We start from the raw sequence: 20,338 nt of genomic DNA, 5'->3' as shown, positions 1-20,338 counted from the left end.
GAAAACTGCACTTTTGATTTCTTGAATGTTTATGCAACAGAAAGTCAAAAGATTCACATTTTGAATCTTTTTCTCACCATCATTATTATAAAAGAAGTACCAATATTTACATAAAAAAAAACAAAAGTAAAAAGCAAATTCAAATGTACATCACCTATCACTATGACAAAACACTAAAAATATTTTTAAAATAAGCAAGAAGCCTATTACAAAGTCTATTGAGTGGGAAAATGAATAAGATATCCAGTTAAATGGATCGCTTTCTCTTTATTTCATAGTGGGAATAAATGTTTTCTTCTACATTTATTTAAGATATGTAAACTGAAATGATGTCTTTGGATAATATCAAGTAAGAAGTGTTTCAATCACTGTCACTTGGGTGTAAGGGAGAGAAGGGATACGAGGCAGAAGAAAGGAAATGAAATTAAAAGTGTGAAGTAACCACACACAGTTTCTAAGATAAGTCTAGTTGAGCAAGACAGTTCTATGCGTGCAGCATACTGTAAGTACTAGCTGGTGAGGCGAAGAATACAGAATAGCCTCCCTTTATACCATTTTTTCTCCCAATTCCTAAAATCCAAAATAATATACATCCCAAAATGAAGTAGTTAACACTAACTGTTGGCAATGTATCTATATAGTAATAATAATAATGTTCATAAGTAAATAGATCTGCTATCTAAATAAACAAAGATGAGATAAATAATATCAAACTCAACATGCATTTATGACTGTTGTTTAAATATACCATACATACATTATTAACTGCCTAAATCAAATTTTCAGATAAAACTACAATAAGTTACAAAAACTGCCATTTTACCTGTAAGGTTTGCAAGGTACATTAATACAGTCAAGAGCTGACAGCAGTATCGTGTATCCTTAGGATTTTTCTTTATTTGTCTAAGCTTACTTTGTCTATCATAAGCTAGCTCATAAGGATTGCAAAGTAACACACACTCCAGGAGACATTGAGTTTATTGCAATAAGACAACTACACAAGGTGTGTTGAACTTGCTGCTAAGAGTGTTGAGGAGGGGGCGGGGCCCCTCACTCGCTCTGGATCAGTATAAAAGCTGAGGGGTCTAAAAGAGTCCCATCCATTCAATAGTGTGGGGCCAATTAAAATTAAAAGACTGTGACGTAGGCGTGCCACGTGGGTGGTATGCAGGTGTGGTTGGTTGGGTAGGCCGCAGCCAATATTGTAATTCTTGCCACACCCACTAGCTGCCACTGCCACGTGAAGCAACACGAAGCCTTCCCAGAGTTGCCCATACAGTGCGCTTTTCAACAGCGTAACAATGAGGGAACGATATCAAGTCATACACATGGTAAAATGCCACAAGTTACAATAACATATTGGAACCTCAGCTAGCCAGACAGCATACCATCAGGGGCAGTGACAGTAGAGCATGGTGGCCAGGGGTGCCTAACCCTTTCCCTGAAAATAACAAGGGAACAGGTAATGGGTGTGTATTCTGTCGCCATGTGTCCCATAACATTAGCAATGGCCCCAGTTTCCCCAGGTTCCTCAGCAGCAAGTTGGCGCCATGGCCAGCAGGCAAGACAGCGTCACGGGTTACCCATGGCCTGGTCATTACTCTCTTCTCTATGGTGTAAGATTGGCAGGGTTCACCCATCATCAAACGCCTCTTGCACTTTGGTCACGCTCTTTACATTGTCAATGTAAACCTGTTTCTTATGTAAATGCCAGTAATAATGTCTTAGGCTTCAAAAATGTTCTTATATAGTGATCAGCATTACTTTCTATAGCATTTTCACAAGAGGGATATCTTCCAAAGGGTAACACCCTCCTTTTCTTAAAAAGCTCATTTCTAACCCTACTCTGTAGTAGCTACAGGAACCATCAATCCTGAGCCAGTAAACCAAAAGAAATCATTTAACAACTAGAAGAGAGACTCATGTGCATTACACACTTACTTTCCTTTAGTGGAGTAGTATCTTCTTGTATTAAATAAACAAGCACAGGTGCCCTTCCCAGTACCACTGAGTCCTTACTTAACTGACAAGATACAAAAATCAACCAAGAGTAACATATGCACCGTCCATATGCATTTTAACACTTCTAAAAGAAACCATAGCATCAATCATGTCTATGTTTCTAGCACAGCGTTGAAAGCTTTTCAAATAGAGAAAAATAAAGTTCACTCAACATTACGCACTTTGCCTTTCATAGAAATAAACCACAAAATCAAATTGTTCAACCACAGCAAATCTTGCCTCGCCACTGGGTTTATCATTTTATTTACGATTTTTTTTTTCATTACTGATATAAATCTTCTTCCAAAGATAAGAACTTTCTCGTCTTAAGAAAAAATAATGGTAATAAAAAAAGAAAGAATAACTTTATGGATAATTAAAACATGATCTTTTAAAATAAGGAAGAAAAAATAAATTCAAACTTTGTCACCATCATGATACACGGTCCATTGAATACCACCTGCACTTTCGGACAGCTAAATGCCTCGCTTCATTTTTCACGGAAGCCTCCGCAATCACACGAGGCTTCATTTTGGCTGGCCATCAGCTGCTGTGGAGGGTGTAGCTGACACCTTGTCAACAGAAAGCTCCTCCTTGGTGGATGAAATTGACTCTGCTTGCTTGTCTTCACCTTTCTTCTCTGATTTTCCAGCTGTGTAAGGAAATGGGCTTCTTAGTGGATTTGTTGGATCAGAAAAAAGCTCTTATAGCTAAAAATATCTAACTGCCCCCCCCAAATATGCATAAACATCAACAATAATAATAATACCAACAGAAATAATAATGATGTTATAGTAATAACAAAAACAAAATATTAATGATAATGATAACAACAATAATAAAAAAAAATAAATAAATGAAATAAAATAATAATAATAGTAATAATAATACCAATACCAATAATAATAACAGTAAGAACTATAATAATAATAATACAAACAATAACAATAAATATAATGTTTATAATAACTATAAGTGGTGATCTGAAAACGAACAGCTGGAAAGGAAAGCATAAAACACCAAAAGAGGGCTAACCTTCCCGACTGAAGAACGCCTGGGTGGTGCTCAAAGCATCTGCCCGCAACTTGGCCTGTTGGGCTGAGCTGGGGGGGTTGGAGCTCCTCTGCTGGGACTGCTGCTGCTGGCCCTGTGACTGGCCACGGCCACCACGATGACTGCCACTGCTGCCAGAGCCCTGGGCTGCTGGTGGCCGCTGAATGGGGCCAGGATTTGGATAGCGCGAGTTAGAGGCCATTCCAGGAGTTGGGCCACTCAGAGTTTGTGTGCCCATGGGTAACTGGCCACGCAGACCCATTACCATGCCTGAAGACCTTAAACTTCCACCCATCATCTGAAATGAGTTTAGCAGTTGCAATTTTGTAAAATAAATGCAAAACAGTGAAGAGGCTCATCTTTCACAAGTAATATGAAACCTGATTCATTTACACTACCCACACAGTACATCACTAGCAACCTTTCTAACTGCCCTCTTAAAAACATGTCCTCCATAACCTTAATTCTCTAAGCCCCACCCTGGTAATGAATTCTGTTTTTTTTCCCCTCAAGAATAAAGAAAATATTTGTAAAGTTTCTTCAATCATACCTCTCCTATTAGTACAAGGATGATGCCATGAAGTCAGTAGGAATACAGAGGGTGGAGAAGAAAAAAGAACTACACTCACTTTTTGCAAAATATTATACTCTACTTCTATACTGAAATCTAATGACTACTTGAACTTTATCAAGATATTAGTCAACTATACCAACTGAAGACAGCACAGATGTAATAAACATCAGAAAATCAAGTTAAAAAAAAATGGCCTGCTTCACTTCAAAATCATCTCATATCAATGTAGCAGACACAGGAATCATCAGGGGCACATGCCTTGGAGCCGAGTATAGGATAATGTAGACTTCGGCTGCCCTGTTTAATGATAATGTGATGCCACTATTTTACAGTACAGTGTGATACACAAGCCAGGGCTCCTTTGGCTAGCAAGGATGGAGAATAGGAAGGAAGAATTGGACCAGTCACTGTTTTTGTAGAAATGTGAAAAGAAAAAGGCTTAGTAAGGCAAAGCTGCTGCAGTTGGAAAACAAAGTCAGAGAAAATGTGATGATAAAAAAAGGGGGCACTGTGCTCCTAGTGAAATGACACCACCATTGCTAGCTGCTCTCCAGAGATCTCCATTACAGTGGAGAATATCTCAAAGTATCATTGTGACATTTCAAGTTATATGGAAAGAGAAGAGGAAAGAAGCAAGAAAGAAGAGAAGAGAGGAGAGGAGGGGAGAGAAAGAGAAGAGGAGAGAAGAAACATAGGAAAGGAAAGCAAAGGAAAGGAAAAAACGAATGAGGAAAAAAAAGAAAAGAGCAAAGGAATGGAAATGAATGGAAAGGAAAGGAAAATTGAAAAAAAAAAAAAAAAAAAAAACCTAAAGAAAGGAAAAGGGAAAAGAGAAAGGAAAGGAAAAATGGAAAGGATAAAAAAGGAGAGATAAAAAAGGAAGAAAAGGTAACAAATGTTTGAATAACTAAAAATTCATAGCCCCAAAAGAAATTACTGAAATTATTAATCACATTAATGAGCTTTTAGTGAATACATGACTGCATGACAAAGGATTCTTGCTCATGGCCTGTAAGTGCCAAATAAATAAAAGAAGACACTTTTACATCACACTGATATGCAAAGTTTGAAGTGAATGGGGAGGGACTGCATGCCCTTGCATGGAGAACATAAATATATCATGCCCTTGGAATACCCATAAAAGAATGAGAACAAGTATATTACCTGTGTTGTATTCTGAGATGTATATGAGGCATTCCTATTTGAGCTTTGGTGTGACAAACCAGGCTGAGATGCCATTTTTCTGCTCTGAGTTTTGGGTGAAGATATTTGTGGTACTCCAGACACAGTATGTGCACTACTGGTGCTGCAGCTGTTGTTTACAGATGAGGATATACCACCTGCAAGTGTATGGAACACATTATGAATAAGTGATCTTTAAGTTCATAATAATCATTAGTGAAGTTACTCAGACAATACCTCACATGCAGAGGTATATCATGAAATATTGTGAGTAAACACTGCAAAGATTGGTAACAGCAGGAGCAAATATGAATTCATGCACCTTTTTGAAAATTAATAACCACAACGAAAAAAGTGAATAAAGCTGTAGTCTTGTCTCAAATACACAAGTACTTCTACATACACAGGAGTCTACTCACTTGAAGTTGGGAAAAATGTTGATGAGAAGGAATTCTGCCCAGCTCCTGGGGACTTGAGCTGCTGGCGGGCAGTATCCTGAATGTTGGCTCCAGGTTGCAATGACTTGAGGAAGCTTGCAGGAAGTGTGGGAGCACCTCGAAATGGCTGAGCTCCTAGTTGCTGTGCTGCAAGGCCCATACTAGACCCAAAACCCTGCATTCCTACACCTGCTGGTCCAGGTTGAGACTGATTACCAAAGCCTTGTAGGCCATAGGCTGCAGGTGGAGTCTGCAGAGGTGGCTGTGCTTGCTGCTGCACTGCTGCTTGAAGGGGAGATCCAGAGGCAGTGTAGAACCCTGCTGGCTGCTGTGGGCCTCCAGGACCTGCTGGAGGTGCTGCAGGTGGACCTCCTGGGGCTCCAGCACCATTGTTTGAGTAGAAAGAACTTGGCTGCTGTATTGTCTGAATAACAGAATTTTGCACGCCAGGTCGCTGGACCAGCTGGGATCCTAAGAGACCCATGGGCTGACTGGGATCATATATGTACAATTGCGAGGGCTGAGGACCACCTTGCAAAGCAGTTCCTAGGCCACTCTGCTGGAATGGTGTCCCAGCCTTAGACCCAATGGTACCAAAATTCTGCTGTGAATTGCCGAAAGTTTGTGAAGAGGGTTTCACTGCTGATGACATTAGGGAGTTTGATGCAGATGATATCAACACTGTATTTTGGTTCTGAGGTTGACTCTGCCCAAAGCCAGCAGGCTGTAAGCGGTACTGCGATAGGTTGTTGGTATAGAGATCAGCTGGTGTTGTGAGTGGTGGTGGTGTTTGCAAGAACATGGACTGCTGACCAAATGCATTGCTTCCCAACCCTTGACCAAGACCATATGGTGGATACTGTGAGAACTGTGATGCTCCTCTCTGTCCCAGCACAGGAGCACCATCCAAAAATGGCTGGTAGAGGCCAGTCTGCGGCAGCTGCTGGTTTGAATTATACATCATGGGAGGTGAGGGAATGGTTCCACCAATGCCACCAAATGCAGCAGCTCCACTCAAGGCTTGATAGATGCTGTTATTGGATGGCCCAGCTGAGCCTGAAGCCAGAGGTGGTGACAAAGATCCACTGGGGATCCCCAAGGATGATCCTCCTGGGCCTGGGGACACTGAACTGCTTGCTGCTTGTTGCTGAGGCTTTACCTTGCACACATTGCCAGAGCGACTGACTTCAGCCTTGGCTAAGGATGCTGCAGCTGATGATGTGTATGCTGCTGATGATGTGTATGCTGCAACAGATGAGGTATAGACCATTCCGCTGCCCATAGCTGCTCCCTGCTGTAGCGGTGATCCTCCTTGGTATCCACCAACATCTTGAGAAGGATCCTCACAATTCCCAACAGTTGCTGAATCCTTTGTTGTGAATGAGGACTCTAATGCAGGTGAATGATCAAGTCCTGCAACACTATCCACAGCAGAGAAACTAGCAGTAGAAAATGCCACTGAACTTGTGACATCTTCAGCATGCTCTGGCACAGGTGCCATGGTTTCCCAGACCTTCTTGACAGATGCAATTTTTAAGTTTAGATCATCTGTTGATGGTGAAATAGGGCTCTGCATACTTCCAGATGTCATCACCAGTGATCTTGGAAGGCTGATGCCCTTGGTGCTCACAGATCCTGGCACTTCTGCTAGCTCAGAATCAAAAGTAAAGTCTAACTTCATATCAGCACCATTTTCTTCCACTTTGGTAGAGAAACTCAGTGGCAATTCAATTGGTTCAGGCTTTTCAGACTTTTTATCCTTCTCCTCTTTTATGGCAAGGGATGCCTCTGGAGAAGCACTCTTCCTGTCTCTGCTTTCACGTTGTCTCTGAGGTTTTGGAGCTTCGCCAAATTTGGCCTTATACTCGGCACCAACAGTAGCATTTACGGTTCCTGCAGCCTTGAAATTGGTGTTCTCAAAAATGATGGTCTGGGAAGGAACTGAAGTCCCATCCAATGTTGTTTTATCAACCTTAGCAAAGTTAGTTGGGTCATCACTTGGACTTGACCGCTGACTACTGCCACCAGAGTTGGGCTGGTCACTAATTTCAACACCACTGTCATGGTTATCGAATGAAGGTGGTTTGCTTCCACCCTGGCTGACCCCATCTGCTCCTGCTGCAGCCTGGGAAGGTGAGTTTGCTCTCAATGTTGCTGTTAGAGGTTTATCCCAAGCATTCTTTGGTGGTGGCAATGAAGCAGAGTCTTTTACTGGGAAGAGTGTGTTGGTAGGAGATTCAACTGGGCTACATGAGCCAGCATTCTTTATAGCATTTATACGATTATTTTCTCGCTGCTTGGCTAGCCTTGGGGGTAGCTTACTCTGACGAGATCGCTCAAATCCACTTGACTTGCTGGATCGACTCTTCTTCTCTTTAGGTTGTTTTTTGGCATTAGAGGAAGGAGCAGGTCCAGACACAGTAGTTGTCCCAGCTGTTCCTGTTGCCTCTGTAACTACTGCAGTAGCAGCGGCAGCAGAGACTGTTTCCTCAGGCATTGGCTTGCCCTTTTCCTTGCCAGACTTGCGTCTTGTGACTTGCTGAAAGCCATCATTGGAATCAAGAATATCACCGATGAGTTCAGAAACCTGTGGCTGGTCATCTACAATCACAACACCTGAAAATGAAAACATTTGAAAGTTAATATTATGGTCATCATCTTTGTCAGAGTATTTTGTTATATCATTGATACACACCACCATTCTTTTTCTAAATCTTTTTATACACTGATATACTACAACAGAAAGTTATACTACACAGTGCAAAATAAATAATTCAAAAGAAGGGTCCACACTAATGTTAGAATTGGATGCAGCAATCTATGTCAAACATTAGTATTGTTGCTTTAGCACAAGTTGCCGAACATATTTAAGTAACCAATACTTTAACTGTCTAGTCTAGCTATGTGAAAGAAAATATTAAAGAAGTAATAAACTGATGAAATTGTGTAGCAATAATAAAAGGGGGAAAAATAATTGAGAATCAAGGAAAAACTGAACCCATCATTAGTACTGGCAAAAGTCCCACATTAGTAGTTGCATGCTCTGAAAAAACTATGAAAAGCACAATGGAATTCAAAAACAAAAACAAAACAAACCCAAAATAAAGTATAAAAATAAACAGGGCCATACAAAACATTTAGAATCAGCTTGGTGAAATAAAAGGCTCCAAAATTTTTCCCTTAGCTTATGCTAAAGCAATCAAAATCACCTCACGAGGGCAACATTTGACCTTATTCAATTCATCATGAGTTGGTTGACATGGATTGTTGTGGAAATGGCAACAGGAAACTACTTACTAGCATAATTATTCAAGTCGATGCCCTCCAATGGGTTGGCTTTCTCTTGCTTGGGCTTACTTTTGTTGTTGACTTCAGAGAGAGCCTGATGTACCATGTTAGGGTTTAACTTTATCTCATGCACTTGATTGACAGTAGTTTCATTTTTTGTGCCCTTTCCACTTGTTGGTCCACTCTTATTTCTTTCATTTTTATGGGGAGCCTTCTTCTCACCAAACCTCTGCTGGCTGGCACTCTGGGGAGCACCTGGGCCATCAACTTTAGATTCCTTGCCAAGTGAATTGCGGCCCTGGGACGACCCCCCACCTGATGAGGGAGCCCAACTACCACCACCGATCTTCCTGTCTGTTTTGCTTCCCTTACGATGGTCGGGTTTAGGGGCTGGGTTCGAAGCCTTCTCTTTGTTCTCCTTCCGAGCCTCAGGATCACTACTTTCAGATGCTGTTTCCCAATCAGCCTCTTCAGTTGTCTCAGGAGTCCCTTCTTTTACACCTGGCTTGTTTGCTGGCGTTAAAACCACTCCGACCCCCCCAGAGCCCAAGACCGATGATGACACAGGTGTCCCTCGACCTCTCTTGCTACCGCCACCACCCCCTCCACCACCACCACCACCATTATTGCTGCTGCTGCCACCACCACCACCACTTCCACTGACGCCATTTCTTTGACGCTCAAATTCACGACGTTTCTGGAATCTAGGTGGCATACGGTCAAACCTACTCTGCTGTTGTTGCAGCTTGCGTCCAGCAGCATCTGTCTGTCCTGCCTCTACAACAGTTGCTTTACCCTCATCAGCAGTACCTGCCTTGCCACCACCACCACCACCACTAACACTGTGTGCTGGTGCTGACCGCCCCCTGCCCCCAGCATGGCCCTGAGGGACTGAAGCTCCTGTTGCTCCACCACCCCTGGAGCCTCCCCGCCTGGCTTCCCCACGCCCCCGGCCGCCACCTCGACCTAACTGGGAGCGCTCACCATCGCCGCTCTCCTCCCGGTTGTTGGGTTGAGCAGAGCCACTGTTGGTGTTCTGGTTGCTGCTGGTGTTGTTGCTATTCCCTCCACCTCCTTGGCTGTTCCAGTCTCCCTCGCAGCTGTTGCTCCAATCATCCTGCAATATGGGCAAATAATTGTATTATTCTTCCAATTCAACTCAATGCATAATCAAATTTTTCAGTAAGACAAAACTTTATTATTTGTTATCAATTGAGCCACTTACCTTTCGTTCACGGTGAGAACGTGGATGGTAATCTTCATAATAATATTCCTCTTCACCTCTGTAGTTGCGCTTTTGGAATCTTGGTGGTGGTCCTCTTCCTCTGCGGTTGAAGTCCCCACTGCGACTCCCTCGGCCACCACGGTAAACAGGATAGGTGCTACCTCTGGGTCCACCACTGCGACCTCCACTTCGGGAGGATTCGTAGCGATTTCCACGGCTGCCACGGCCTCCAGACGACACTGGTTTGCTGCCCCCGCCCCGCTCGGCACTCTCCCTCTCAGCCACTTCTCCACTCTTCCCCTCAGTGGTCTCTCTTCCGCCGGTTGCTGTTTGAGAAGACCCTTGTGCCAGAGTAGTGGTTGTAGTGGTGGTGGTTTCTGATGTGGTCCCGGCCAGCGGTTGAGGTTTCTGATTTTGTTGTGACTGTTGTTGCTGTATTGGTGGCTGGTGCTGGATCTGCATTAATGGCTGAGGTTGCTGCTGCATCGGCTGTGGTGCTGGTTGTGTGGTGCCAATTGGCTCTTGAGGAGTAGGCACCCTTGCCACTGTTGGTGCTGTTCCCTCGGTGGCTGTGGTGCCGGTGTTGGTGGTGTTGGTGATAGTGTTGCTGACCTGACTCACAGTTACTGTTGTGGCTGTTGTAGTGATTGGGGAGGTGCTCTCGCTGTTTGTGGTTGTTTGTTTGGCCACGCCCCATATGTTGGACTCCACGGCCTTGGTTGTGTTGTTGCCGGCTGTGCTGGTGGTGGTTGTTGCCAAACCGCTGGAATCGGGGCGGGAGCGTTCTGCGTTTTTTGAACGGCTCGCCCAAACATTGTCTCTCTGTTCCTTGGGATGAACCACTTCTTTCACTTCTATCTTCCTTACAGGTTCTCCCTGAGACTTTTTGAGTGTTGTCATGTTTTTTCTTATCTCTTTTTCCTTGTCTGAGGCCTCTAGTCTCTCCCTGGTGATGGGAGCTGGAGCATGAGTAGCACGGGCTCCTTCCTTTAGCATTTCACGATGAATCTCTTTCTCTTCTTTTGTTGCTTCCTCTTCATTTCCTTTGGGGGGTTTTTCCTCTTTGACCTCTAATTTCTTTGGAGACTCTAAGAGGGTCTGTTCTCGACCAAATTCTTCCCCTCTGCCTTCTGATCTGTAATAGTCATCATACTCATAGGTGGCATCGGCCCAGGAAGTTATCTCCAATTTCTTTTCCCTTGCTGGTGCACTTGAGGGGCATCGCTCAAAGGAATCCTTGCTAGCTCGCGAATCCCTGCTGGCTCGACTGTCTCGGCTGTCGGGTCGCTGTGGCCTGTCACGCATTTCATCGCGCAGCTCCATCTGCTTCTCTGCAGCTTCTACTTCCTTGTCCCATTCTTTATGCACCATCCGGAGCTCACCCGAATCATAATCTGGTTCCTTAGGAATAACAGGGTCAATTTCATATGAGCGACCCCATGACTCTATTTTATTGTCACTACGGCGCTCAAGGAAGTTCTCGCTCCTGTCAGAGCGGTCACTTCTATCATCAAAAACTTTACGGCCCTTGCTTCCCTCCCTTTCAAAGTCTCTGCCCCGGTTGTTCCAATCTTCACCATTCATGTTTCGCCTGAAAACACAAGGGGTTATTCTTTTATTCTTAAACAAAATCTAACATTTACTTACAATCTTGCATATAATTATATACAATGTGTATCCATTTCAATTGGGCAAACATTAAAATATGGACTAATGACAGATGAATTCTCAGAATTGTACTGAACCCTTTCAATTCCATTATACAACTTCCAATGCTACAAAGGCTTACATGTCATTCTTCATGATTCGAATCTTAACTTAATAAAATGAGTTAAATGGGAAAGCTAACCGTCTATCATAATCTAAGTCTCGTGGCTCAAGACGTTCCTCAAACTTTTCATAATAAGAGGTTCGTGCCCAGCAATCACGGTCACGGTCCCGATCCCGATCACGGTCGCGATCACGGTCCCGATCCCTATAATTTCCTTGGGAGCCGCGGCCTCGATACCTCCTGTAAGAACAAAATTTGTCATACAGCTTTTTTAAATATAAAAAGTATATTCTCTACTGGTTAGAGAAATGTTAGTTTTTCAGGTAATAAATTAAGTTGAAGTATTTCAAAAGACTAGAACTAACATCTCATCTACCTATTAGTATCAATGCACACATCCAATCTAAGAATACTTGTATTCCCTTACCCATCTCTATCTGGTCTATCGTAGAATTCATCTCTGCCTCGGGAATCGACCCTTTCTGGTCGTTCCACTCGCTCAGGTCTGTCAATGCGCTCTGAACGATCAGGCCTGTCAATTCTTTCTGAACGATCAGGCCTATCAATTCTTTCCCCACGGTCTGATCGGTCAATTCTCTCTGGGCGATCAGGTCTGTCAATGCGCTCTGAGCGGTCAGATCTTTCAGGTCTCTCAATCCTGTCTAGGCGCTCTGACCTATCATTTCTATCAGATCGATCATATCTATAGTCTCTCTGGTCAGGGCGATCCAGCCTTTCCTCTCTATCATCCCTGTGACGTTCTGCTGAAAGTCCACTTGCTGGCCTCTCATCTGTGATTTCCCCAGAGGTATCACTGTCTGTCCTCATTCTCCTCTCTTTACCTGTATTAATAAAACATACGAAAAGTACAAAATTAATATAATAACGGGTCCTTCAATAATTCTAGTCTATCTCAGAAAAAAAAAAAATATATATATATATACAATCATAAAACAGACTGATAATAGATTTTCATTATCAGAATGATCTGATAAAAACCATTCTTAACACAGCAATAATACATTTATAGTACTGAAACACCTGTTTTACTTCTTTTCAACCTCGTCTCTAAATGCAAATACCTTTAAAGCTTTGTCACAATTGTTTTATATCTTTTCAAACTTGTCTCACAACATATATAACTTTAAATCTATGCATTTGTACTAAAACAATTTAGCCACTTACTTTCATTATCCCGATTCATAAACCTTCCTCCTGCATTAGAACCAAAGCGTGGTTCGAATAATGGAGCTGCCTGTGAATTTTGTCCACGGAAGGGTTGGCCGCCCCCTCCTGCACGCATCATCTCTTGTTGCTGTTGTTGTTTCTGGAACCTCGGAGGTAGCTTGCTTTTGAACTGCGAGGAAAACACTGGCTGTGAGTCCCGCTGTCCATCGCGTCTATCAAAAGGTCTGTCATATTGCTCACGTGGATGATCCCTGTAACTGTCCCTATAGTTTTCTCGGCGGTCTGGGTGTTGCCGATAGTCCCGCCCATCTCGGCTGGGAGGCTTATCATCCCTTGACTCACTACTGCCACGTGAGCGTTCCCTGACATTATCAGGTTCTTCTCTCTCCCTTTCATCAAAAACCCTTGGATCTCTGGACTTCTTGATAACTTTGTTCTGCTCGAACCTTTTCTTCTCTTCATAACGCTTCTCCTCCTCTTCATGGCGCTGCCTTGCACGCTCCAAGGCAACCTGTACCTCATCTCCAGGGACTCGTTTATCACGCCATGAATCCTCTTCTTCCCTGGGGTGCGATGATGGTGACAATGATGGTGCATGAGCTAGCTGATGAGTTGGAGGATGCACAGGGGTGAGAGAGGGTGGGCGAGATGGGGGATGCACAGAGGTGTTTGCAGGTACAGTATGGGGGGAGGTGTGTGCCTGCACATGTTGGGGGGGACAGCCTCGGTTCCCAGAATTCTGAGGGCCCCCATAATCACGACCAGATCCTCCACGATAATCAAAACCTCCTCGGTGTTGCCACCTTTCAGGGTCACCTGGAGAGAATCTGCGGTCACGATCCCGACGTTCTTCAGCCACGTCACGCCTATTGTCACGTTCTCTAGAACCTTGGGGATTTTTCTCTCGCATGGCAGATTCTCTCTCAGGTTCTCTAGACACTTCACGGCGTTCCTCTGACTCTCGGCCTATATCACGGCCTCTGTCTTTTTCCCATCTATCCCTTCGATCCGACTTCCGTTCTGTATTTCGTAGGGTAGGAGCATCTTCATCAACGGTTCCTTCATCTTCACTGAAGTTCAATTTTTGGCTGAAGAAAAAGAAAAATGAGTTCATTAAATTTGCAAAAACAATTCTTTATTTTATGAAAACAAATCTATTAATAAATGGAGAGAGAGAGAGAGAGAGAGAGAGAGAGAGAGAGAGAGAGAGAGAGAGAGAGAGAGAGAGAGAGAGAGAGAGAGAGAGAGAGAGAGAGAGAGAGAGAGAGAGAGAAATTATATATATACACATATATATATGTGTATATATATATATATATATATATATATATATATATATATATATATATATATATATATATGTATATATATGTATATATATATATATATATATATATATATATATATATATATATATATATATATATATATATAACAAAAAATGCATATTATGAAGGATGTGACACATTCTAATCAAAAGAATTTTACTTTTATTTGCTAAAATTGCTCTTTTTTTTCCCCTAGGTTAAACAAAAAAAATTCTCTGATGATTCTGTAGGAATCATTTAACCCTACAGAGAGTGAGGAAGTAATTCTGATACATTTGGCAAATCTTTGCTGGCTACAACCCCCATTTTTCCATTTCATTATGCTCCTTTCTGTGATAGGACACATGTATGAAATAAGACTTAATGTAATATATGGTAGGCACAATCATCTGCTTAGTGCCCCCAGTCTCCCTGAATCAAATGCAAGAATGCTTTGAAGCACTGGTCCGACCTCTCTCCTAATTGTGAACGAGCAAAGTAGGTATAACAAGAATTCTTGTAAAGTATTGCATATACAGCCTCCAACACACACACACACACATTCTCATTTCCATTTCCTTGGTACTCTCTAGTGTCTCTGAACCAATCCTATGAATGCCTTTTAGCAGTGTCCCTGCTTCTTCTTTTATGTGAATAAAAGTATCAAGTATAAAATGAGAATTCCCTTCACGTGTGCTTCGCTCTTTACTCCATCATCATCATTATGTATGCCTCTACCCCTCTCCTTCTCCTCCTATTCCTCCTCCTTCCCCTCCCCCCTTCTCTCTCTTTCTCATCAGTTCAAGGTTTACATTTCCTGTTGTTTTTATATTCAAGGTCTATATACATTAAAGATAAATATTGGAGTTTGGTAAAATATGAACATTCAATGCCCATTTCCATCTGGTCAGCAAGGAATGGTAAAGAAATTGTGGTCTTTGGAAGTTAAAATCAAGATGACTTCATAAATTAACATGCTTGAGATTTGCTGAACATGACTAGAAAGTCATTTAGCAAATGTCATATTCAGGCCAATGACAATTATATCCTTGACTTTCAATCACAAGAATATATCTAACAACTAATCACTTTACTTTCATTAGGATGGCACAGAAACAAAATGTATGGATTTACACTGAAAAGATAGAACATAAAAGTTTCATAAAACCAATACTTACTTATAATCAACTTCCGCTGCACTAGTAGCCCAGCCTTCTGTAACACATGGATCATCCTCAAACCCTTCCAGGGCCTCCTTCTTTATAATAGGAGGAGGCACAACTATATCTTCCTCACTGTTGCCTGAAGGGGAGGGTCCATTCCCTCTATACCTCTGGTCACGCACGTAGGGAGCACGAGGATGACCTGGGTAATTGGGGGGAAAGGCTCCAGGGAAGCTATTACGCATTACTTGCTGAAATTGAGAGAGAAGGTAATTTTTGTTATTATCACTATTACTTTTTTAGATCAAAAGATGGACTTAACCTGTTATTAGCAGAGAAGATGCATTGCCTATTATGGTTTATTTTGTATCAACACATTTACATTTCAAGATGTTTAGCTCTAAAAGCACTTTGTAGTCAAGGATGTCAATAACTAGGCTTTTAGGCTTTTAGGCTTTTTTTTTTTTTTTTTTTTTGGGGGGGGGGGGGGGGGGGGGGTCTTAGGAGCTCTTACTTTTAGCACTATTGCTATTGTTATTCATATCAGAATAATATTTATAAAAAGATGATAATGATATTAAACACAATAATAGCACTAGGACTAAAACCTTTCCTCCAAAATTTATGGCACTGGGTTATATTGTTGTAGTTATGTAAGCCTCATAGTTATGTTCTCGGTGACTAAATACTCGGGGAACGATCAACACTGAAGAAATTTTCTTTCATAACTTTTAAATCTAGCCATGGCATAGTTGAGACTTGATATTTACTGTATGGATCTATCCACTATATATTTTTAGCTACAAAAATTAAATAATGTACTGCCTCGTTATGGTCTAAAGAAAAGAAAAGAAAAACAAAGAATAACAAGTAAAAAAAAATCTTGTCAATTTTTGAGGCAGAGGGGAGGGCACTATACCAACCTAAATTTGATTGTTAGCTACAACAAATAAGAATATTGTGAAGAGATAAAAAACAAACTTAGTAGCATAAGTGAAAGTTAAATGTATCCGGTAGTATTTGTTTATATTCATTTATTAATTAATTAATTAATTTACATATATATATATATATATATATATATATATAAATATAAATATAAATATAAATATAAATATATATATATATATATATATATATATATATATATATATATATATATATATATTTGTGTGTGTGTGTGTGTGTGTGTGTGTGTGTGTGTGTGTGTGTGTGTGTGTGTGTGTGTGTGTGTGTGTGTGTGTGTGTGTGCGTGTGTGTGTGTGTGTGTGCTAAAAATGAAATACATCTTAGACCATAAAGGATATTCACATTCAGTTGTGTTGCTTAAAGTATACTGCTCATATATGAAACAGGTCTTCTGTGTACTCACATAAGGAGGAACAACTCCTCTATACTGTGGTGTAGGACCATGAGGTGGTGCTGGCCCAATTGGACCAACAGGGCCCCCCGGAACTCCTGAAGGACCACCAGGAGGGGTCCCTCTTGATCCCATCCCCTGATTACGATTCGGGGGATGAATATCGCCTGCTAAAGCAAAAAAACTTACTTAGAATAAGAAATGTATATCATGAATAATGGAGATGGTATTAAGTATTGACTATTAGTCCTCAATTAGCAATAGGCTGAATTTAGGCTTACCATTAAATGTGCCTGGGTTTTGTGGACTGGGCAGGCGCTCATCCTGCGGTGCTTGAGCTACACCACGTCCACCACCCTGAATCCAACTTCCCTCTGCTACGAATCAAGAGAAAAATAAGTATATCTTAGTTTAAAGTCATATCAAATTTTACTCATTGTATATTTCAAGTTTAAATGCTTTTAAATCACATTTCCTAAATGAAGGGAACTGAAGCCAGACTCACTCTGTGGCCGTAAGCTGGGGCCCGGCCCATACTGAGGCGATGACTCTGCTAGTGAATTGCCACCACCAAGTTTGGGGAACTCCCGCTGAAAAAACGGCGACTGTTGGACTGAGGAGGATGGTAGGGGACCACCATCCAGTGGGAGTGGTGCCCCAGGGGAACCACCAGCTGCTGCTCCAGCGCTTGCTGCACTGCTCCATGGTTTGTTTTGGCTGTTGATGTTGTTTGCAGCGTTGTTTGTAGTATTGTTGGTGGGTGTGTTGTTGTTGATACTGTTCATATTGCTGCCAATATTGTTGCCTGGGATGTTTGGAGTGGTTGTGGTCTTCATTGTGGCATTGTTGCTTGTATTTGTGGTTGTTGTTGTGGTCGTGGAAGTCATGGATATAATGCTGGTACTGAGGTTGTTCTGGTTTTTGTTTTTGTTGGCACTCCCACTGTTGCTGTTGGCTACGTTGTTTGGCGTATTTATGCCTCCACCAATGCCACTTTCCAAAAGCTGACTGCCACCAACTACTGGAAATAAAATAAACAGAAAGGAATATATAAAATGTAATTATTTTTGTCTATATTATGCCACTTTCAATGGAAACTACTCATTACAAATAAGGAAAATGACACTCATCAACATTCATCTTTCATAAATGCTTACAGCTCAAAAGTAACAAAATCAAGACTCCTGATAAGGATATACTATATCTCAAGTAACTCTGCCCTCAGCAATAAGTAGGATCCAAACATCACCTAAAACACTAACTTTCCTAAAGATATCTGGCCCATGTTAATTACATCCCCTATAAATTTTAAATCAGTACAAGAACTGCTGTAATGACCATCAGCTGTTTGTATACTTGGAAATTACCACCATCTACGACTGAATTTAAACAACAATACTTTATCTATTTGCCACACTAATGACCTTTTCACTATTTAACCTTAGTACAGAATACATATCTCTTTAAATGATAATCATAAAGATTTTAAAATGTCAACTTAACCGCTGTCATGAAACACAAGGTGTGGCGTACATTTTTTCCTCTCATCTTATATCATGGCTAGTATAACAGTGTTTTGCTTCACTTCCAAGGTAAATTTTCTCACTTTTGTGTAGTTTGTTCAACACATTTTTAAGTTTACATTATCATTTCCAACAGCATAAACTAAAAAGAATATACTTAAGACACGTAGAGCATTTTGTTAATACCATAAGAATAAAACTAAGGAATGTGTAAGTAACCAGACTTTTCTGCTCCACACACATGCATATCCAGGAAAACTTGCACACAATTTTCTTACCTGGGGGTTGACAATTTAGAGTTGAGTTTGTGATGTTCCCTATATTGTTGTTGGTTGATACTTGGTTGCCCACATCCACACTCATAGGTGCCCCTGCCCCGGGTGCCTGTAAAATGTTGAGAAGGATTAGGTTAGAACACTCAAACATCAAAACAGAAAGAGAAAACAACAAATTAATACAAAATCTAAGAGTCTATACCTGGAATTGTAAGGAAGAAGGAAGATGTGAGAGAAGAGATGAAAAGAAAGAAAGAACAGGAAGAAACGGAAAAGTTAGAAGTAAGAGGTGGAAGACAAGGTGGAAGAGCTAGAAGTGGAGTAAGAATAATTAGTAGAGGAAGGAGGAGGAGGGGAGAGAAAAGGAGGAAGAGATGGAGGGGTGGGGAGGGAAAAAGAGGAGGAGTAAGAGTAGGAGGAAGAGGAGGGGGACAGGGGTAGTAGGAGAAGGAGAAGGAGGAGGAGGAGGAGGAGGAGGAGGAGGAGGAAGAGGAGGGGGACAGGGGGGAGAAGAAAGAGGATGTGTGGGAGAGAGAAGATGAGGAAGAAAAGAGGGAGAGGCAAGAGGAAGATGGGGAGAGGGAGGAAGAAAAGGGGGAGAGCCAAAAAGAAGATGGGGAGAGCAAGGAAGTGGAGTAGAGGGTGGAGGAAGAGGAGTTGAGGGAGGAAGAGGAGAGGGAATAATAAGAGGAGAAGGAGGAGGAGGAGAAGGAGGAAGGGGAGGAGGAGGAGAGGGAGGAAGAGAGAAGGGGGGGAAGGAGTAGGAGTAGGAGTAGGAGGAGAAGGAGGAAGAGGGGAGGAGTAGGAGTAGGAGGAGGAGGAGGGAAGGAGGAGGAAGAGGGAAGGGGAAGGGGGAAGTACAGGGAGAGGGAAGGGGGAGGAACAGGAAGAGGAACAGGAAGAGGGAGGGGGGAGGAACAGGAAGAGGAACAGGAAGAGGGAGGGGGGGAGGAGGACGACCAGGAAGAGGAACAGGAAGAGGGAGGGGGGGAGGAGAATGACCAGGAAGAGGAACAGGAAGAGGGAAGGGGGAGGAGGTAGAAGAGGAAGAGGAACAGGAAGAGGGAAGGGGGAGGAGGTAGAAGAGGAAGAGGAAAGGAGGAGGAGGTAGAAGAGGAGGAGGAAAGTGAGGAAGAAGAGGAAGAGGAAGAGGAAAGTGAGGAAGAAGAGGAAGAGGAAAGTGAGGAAGAAGAGGAAGACGAAAGTGAGGAAGAAGAGGAAGAGGAAAGTGAGGAAGAAGAGGAAGAGGTGGAGGAAGTAGAAGAGGAAGAGGAGAAAGGGGAGGAGGTAGAAGAGGAAGAGGAAAGGGGGAGGAGGTAGAAGAGGAAGAGGAAAGGGGGAGGAGGTAGAAGAGGAAGAGGAAAGGGGGAGGAGGTAGAGAGAGGAAAGAAGGGGAGGAGGTGAGAAGAGGAAGAGGAAAGGGGGAGGAGGTAGAAGAGGAAGAGGAGAGGGGGAGGAGGTAGAAGAGGAAGAGGAAAGGGGGAGGAGGTAGAAGAGGAAGAGGAAAGGGGAGGAGGTAGAAGAGGAAGAGAAGAAAGGAGGAGGAGGTAGAAGAGGAAGAGGTGGAGGAAGTAGAAGAGGAAGAGGAAAGGGAGGAGGAGGTAGAAGAGGAAGAGCAAAGGGAGGAGGAGGTAGAAGAGGAAGAGGGATTGGGGGGAGGAGGTAGAAGAGGAAGAGGGATTGGGGGGGAGGAGGAGGGAAGAGAATAAGGGGGAGGAGGGAGGAGAGAGAAAAGGGGAGGAGGTAGAAGAGGAAGAGAAAAGCGGGGAGGAGGTAGAAGAGGAAGAGGAAGAAGAAAGGGGGAAGGGAGAAGGAGGAAGAGAAATAGGGGGAGGAGGTAGAAGAGGAAGAGAAAAGGGGAGGAGGTAGAAGAGGAGAAGAGAAAAGGGGGAGGAGGTAAGAAGAGGAAGAGAAAGGGGGAGGAAAAGGGAGAGGAAAGGGGGAGGAGGAGGGAAGAGAAAAGGGGAGGAGGGAGGGAGAGGAAAGAGGGA

At 42.6% G+C, this 20,338-nt stretch overlaps 1 protein-coding gene across 6 annotated transcripts in view; it reads right to left on the bottom strand.

Annotated features, from left to right (window-relative positions):
• Positions 1-962: 962 nt before the first annotated feature.
• LOC113825475 (protein PRRC2C) overlaps positions 963-20,338 on the bottom strand; it is a 38,779-nt gene continuing 19,403 nt past the window's right edge. For 2 of the 6 annotated variants that reach the window (XM_070133212.1, XM_070133222.1), the window contains exons 4-17: positions 18,351-18,456; positions 17,055-17,570; positions 16,831-16,926; positions 16,562-16,716; positions 15,205-15,440; positions 12,717-13,807; positions 11,959-12,373; positions 11,610-11,771; positions 9,761-11,351; positions 8,545-9,652; positions 5,230-7,863; positions 4,793-4,968; positions 3,037-3,352; positions 963-2,653 (exon numbers count right to left, since the gene is read on the bottom strand). In XM_070133212.1, coding sequence (XP_069989313.1) covers positions 2,529-2,653; positions 3,037-3,352; positions 4,793-4,968; positions 5,230-7,863; positions 8,545-9,652; positions 9,761-11,351; positions 11,610-11,771; positions 11,959-12,373; positions 12,717-13,807; positions 15,205-15,440; positions 16,562-16,716; positions 16,831-16,926; positions 17,055-17,570; positions 18,351-18,456 — 8,727 coding nt within the window. In that variant the 3' untranslated portion in view covers positions 963-2,528. Of the gene's footprint in view, positions 2,654-3,036; positions 3,353-4,792; positions 4,969-5,229; positions 7,864-8,544; positions 9,653-9,760; positions 11,352-11,609; positions 11,772-11,958; positions 12,374-12,716; positions 13,808-15,204; positions 15,441-16,561; positions 16,720-16,830; positions 16,927-17,054; positions 17,571-18,350; positions 18,457-20,338 lie in introns of all 6 variants that reach the window. The other 4 variants (XM_070133199.1, XM_070133209.1, XM_070133239.1 and 1 more) reach the window with 3 other exon arrangements.

The sequence above is a fragment of the Penaeus vannamei genome, chromosome 2 (genome assembly GCF_042767895.1).
Source record: "Penaeus vannamei isolate JL-2024 chromosome 2, ASM4276789v1, whole genome shotgun sequence".
NCBI classification, from domain to species: domain Eukaryota; kingdom Metazoa; phylum Arthropoda; class Malacostraca; order Decapoda; family Penaeidae; genus Penaeus; species Penaeus vannamei.
This window is presented reverse-complemented; position numbering and strand designations above follow the sequence as displayed.